This window comes from Benincasa hispida, chromosome 9 (assembly GCF_027475165.1).
Source record: "Benincasa hispida cultivar pf3 chromosome 9, pf3_genome.v1.1, whole genome shotgun sequence".
NCBI classification, from domain to species: domain Eukaryota; kingdom Viridiplantae; phylum Streptophyta; class Magnoliopsida; order Cucurbitales; family Cucurbitaceae; genus Benincasa; species Benincasa hispida.
In genome coordinates, this window is record NC_143486.1 from 49632352 (window position 1) to 49636113 (window position 3762).

The window sequence follows — 3762 nt, forward strand, 5'->3', positions numbered from 1 at the left end:
CACTCATTGAGTCTTCTAGCTCACGTTTTCCAAATGTTTTCTTAATTTCCCCTCAGGTATCAGGAAGAGGACGATGGGTGGTGCCTAGAACCAGTCGGTAGAATGATTGTGGAAATCATTTCGTCTAGACAATTGTAATAGGAATGTTCAGAAACATTGTATTATTGTATTTATTACTTGTTAAACGATAATGACTTGTATAAAATGTTTCTTAATGAGATTACTCAACTATGAGTTGTAGCTGGAAAACAAGTTTTTAGGCAGTAGATGTACAAAAGGGTAATATCTGATGTCTTCATGTCTCCTTTTGGGTTTAAAATATAAACTCGAGAAGGAGTGTGACACCACCCAGTTGCCAACCCTAATTTAAACCATTTAAGTTTTAAATCTTTGGAAATGATTTCATCTAGCATATGCACAATGACGTAAACACGCTAGTTTGTGTATCAAAATTTCAATTCCACACCTTTCTCCTCGGAAACTTCGAAGCTCTGGGCGGCCAGCCAAAATCCGAATTGGCGATCAAATGGGAACTTTGATTCCTCATTCTCACTCCTCATAAGCTCAAAACCCTCCAAATTCAAACCCCAATTTGTCGATTCTTTCTTCTTCTACCTATCTGTTTCTTCCACACGACTCTGAACATTTTGACGAATTTGTATAAAAATCCCAAGAATCGAATTCGCACAACAATCGGCGTGTTCCACCATGAGTTTCTCGATGATGGGTTCTTCGGGGTGTGAAATTTTGGTGCGAAATTCGCACCAGAAGACTGTGAAGTTCCAATTGTTCCATGAAAGAGAGAAGAAGATAGTGTTCAAGTTCTCCAAATCTAGGTCTAACCCTGTGAGAGCTCTACTTAGCAAGCATGAAGCGATTGAGTTTGAAGAGAGGACAAGTCCCATCGAGGTGCTTTCAAATTCCATAAATCTTTTGAATCTTGTATTTGTTTCTTCTGAAATTTCATGGTTACTTCGATTTACTTTTTATTGATGGATATGTGAAAATGAAATGTCTGTTTCTAGTGAGGACAAAATGTCCAGATCCATGGAATTCAGGAAAAAACTACTGTTACTGTCTGTTTCTCAGTACATTGGATTTGTTGGATTTTTTAAGTTATGGAACTGACATAATGTTAAGAGTATTAACATATTTAAGCTTTTTCTGCTGGGTTGTCATTGTGTTGTGATGTTCATTTCTCCATTTTTTGATTCTGGAGTTCAATAGAGGATTGTTAGATTTGGAGTGATCTTAGTTAAAATCTAAGAGTTGAGCATCAAATTGGTTCTATCTTAATCTGACTATACCAATGTTTTTTGCTTGTTCCTCGTAGAAAGGAAATCAATTGATCTAGTAGTACTTAATGTTCCAAAAATTTGATGATTCAACCAATCTCCGTCTTTGGTGAAAGAGAGGATATATCTTAATCACGAGAGAGAACTGGGAAAAACCATAATTCAAATATTATTAGGATAAGGATTTCCCGAATTCGAATATGAAGTTCCCATTGGTCATGTTTTCCTTTTGCTTGATATGCTCACTACACATAGTTCAAAGTTAGTTGCTCACTCCATAAAGAGATTGTATATTTCTTGCCAGGGAGGTCAGTTCACTGTTTCCTTTTTTCTTTGTGGTGGCAGGCATCAGTTGTCCATCTTGGATATCTCATTTGTATTTTAATCTTTAATGCTAGTGAGATATGACAGTTTATATTTGATTCTACCTTTCTTAATGAGGTTTATGCTCTTTAGTTTTAATCTTTAGAGGTTATAACATCTTTTAATTGTAACCATAAAGCGTTCATTTCATCCTTTTTCATTGCAAACTTGGCCAGGGATGAAAATGTTACCCTCTTGTAGTCGAGTTGCGGTTGTTTAGAGATTTGTGATTAGGTTTGCGTTTTCAACCGTTCCAATGGCTAGGTAAGAGAGAAATTTTGTAGGTGCCAATTTATGTTGAGTTTTGTTGTGGCTGGGTTTGAGCTTTTTAGGTTTGGGTACTGGTATTTTCTTTTGTGCTCTTTAATGACTATTTGGCCTTTGAAACTTTCTAACTTGATTTTGAAGAGGGTATTAATCTCATATTTAACTTAACGTGCTCAGCTAAATATGGGAGTGAAAAGTGATTTGTTCCCATGATTTGATTTTCTTTATGTGATACAATCAATAATGAGTAAACAGTAAACTGTTGATTTGTTTTCTTATTGAGGTTTTGGACATTGTTTTACCTTGCCTAATATTCGTTTATCTATTGTCTTCTATTGTATATAAGGTCAGAATAGAGATAGCAAAATGCTATGAATTAATAAACAGACTAGGTAAAGGAGTTGTTTATCTTGGATCTTCAAGGATGGGACCCGATCATGCTCATTACAAGCAAGCTTTTGAATTGAGTAGAGAGGTAAGCCCATTTCCCATCTTTATCTTTAAGTTAAGAGGAAAACACATGACGATAAACTGGTCAATACCACAGTTCAATCCTTTCAAGTTAAGGTGAATGTTGAGGAACAGAATATCAAATTTAGTTGCATACATAACTCTTCGACTTATGAGCCTATTTCTTGATCCATGCTATGCAGATTTCAGAACTTTTGGATTGCACTACTTGGTCAGGTGTTGGTCCGGGTCTTATGGATGCGGTTACGAAAGGTGCTTTGCAAGCAGGAAACCCTGTAGGTGGATTCAAAATCGGTAGAGAATCTGGTGAATGGACATCCTCAAAGTTTCATCCCTACCTTCCGACAGAAACTTATTTTACTTGCAGGTGATAGAGATAGATCCATTAATTATCTGATAGTACATAGCGAACAATGTACCCTCTCAGCTTGAAATGCTTTATGTAATGCAGGTTTTTCTCTGCAAGAAAGCACGGGCTCGTCGATGCTGCAGTTAGAAGCTGTAGTTCCGATAGGACTGCTTTTGTTACTCTCCCTGGCGGTATTGGTACTTTTGATGAGGTGTTTGAGATTCTAGCTTTGATTCAGCTTAGGAGAATAGGGTCAGAATTTCCAGTTCCTTTCTTGTTGATGAACTACGACTCTCTCTACTCGAAGTTGCTCGAATTTTTCGATGATTGTGAAAAGTGGGGTACCTTGGCAAAGGGAGAGGTCGATTCGCTTTGGAAGGTTTGTGACAATAACGCGGAAGCCGTTGCGTATTTGGCCAGTTTTTACAATTTATGTCATCATGATAGAGTGAAGAATGAAGTTGGATTGGAAAGCACACGTTGAACTTGAAGAGGACTTGATTGAAATAACTTTCTAGTGTAAATCAGTATGGTTTTCTTCTTCTTTCCCTTGTATTCTTCTGCAATAGCAATGTACCATTTATACCTGGATGGATCATAGGCCATGGGAATTCCTTGGTAATTAGCAATTAGCATCATCTTTTTCCTTATGCATTTTTCTCGTGGCTTTATCAAATCAATTTTTGGTTTTTTCATTATTTTTAAAAATAGTAATAAATAGGGTTTTTACTTCAAGTTTGGTAACCATTTATTTTTTTTTAAATTAAACCTATGAATACTACTTTCACCTCCAAATTTCTTCTTCTGCTATCTATTTCTTTTCAATGATTTAAAAACTAAGCCAAATTTTGAAACTTCAAAAAGTAACTTTTAAAAACTTGTTTTTGTTTTTAGAATTTGACTAAGAATTCAATAAGAAAGATGCACATCATTGTAAGAAATAGGGTGAAAGTAGACTTAGTTTTTAAAAATAAAAAACCAGTTGGTTATCAATCGGGGCCTAAAAAATTCAAGTTT

General features: G+C 35.7%; 1 protein-coding gene across 4 annotated transcripts; it reads left to right on the forward strand.

The window, feature by feature from the left end:
• Positions 1-232: 232 nt before the first annotated feature.
• LOC120084471 (Putative lysine decarboxylase family protein) lies at positions 233-3395 on the forward strand. Of its 4 annotated transcripts, none has more exons than XM_039040258.2 (4): positions 233-909; positions 2272-2400; positions 2579-2763; positions 2848-3395. In XM_039040258.2, exons 1-4 carry the CDS (start codon positions 709-711, stop codon positions 3227-3229), a joined length of 897 nt encoding a protein of 298 aa, XP_038896186.1. In that variant the 5' UTR covers positions 233-708; the 3' UTR covers positions 3230-3395. The 4 variants fall into 4 exon arrangements, with proteins under 4 accessions (XP_038896186.1, XP_038896187.1, XP_090173978.1 ...); XM_039040259.2 differs by having other exon boundaries at positions 387-909; positions 2277-2400; XM_090317852.1 differs by lacking the exon at positions 233-909 and adding an exon at positions 920-1922 and having other exon boundaries at positions 2277-2400.
• The last annotated feature ends 367 nt before the right edge of the window (positions 3396-3762 follow it).

What these genes read in the sequence shown, in the direction of transcription:
- LOC120084471 (XM_039040258.2), top strand. Translation starts at nt 709, where the DNA reads ATGAGTTTCTCGATGATGGGTTCTTCGGGGTGTGAAATTTTGGTGCGA. An exon ending in AGAGGACAAGTCCCATCGAG is followed by an intron (nt 910 to 2,271) that starts GTGCTTTCAAAT and finishes ATTGTATATAAG; the next exon opens with GTCAGAATAGAGATAGCAAA. An exon ending in CTTTTGAATTGAGTAGAGAG is followed by an intron (nt 2,401 to 2,578) that starts GTAAGCCCATTT and finishes CATGCTATGCAG; the next exon opens with ATTTCAGAACTTTTGGATTG.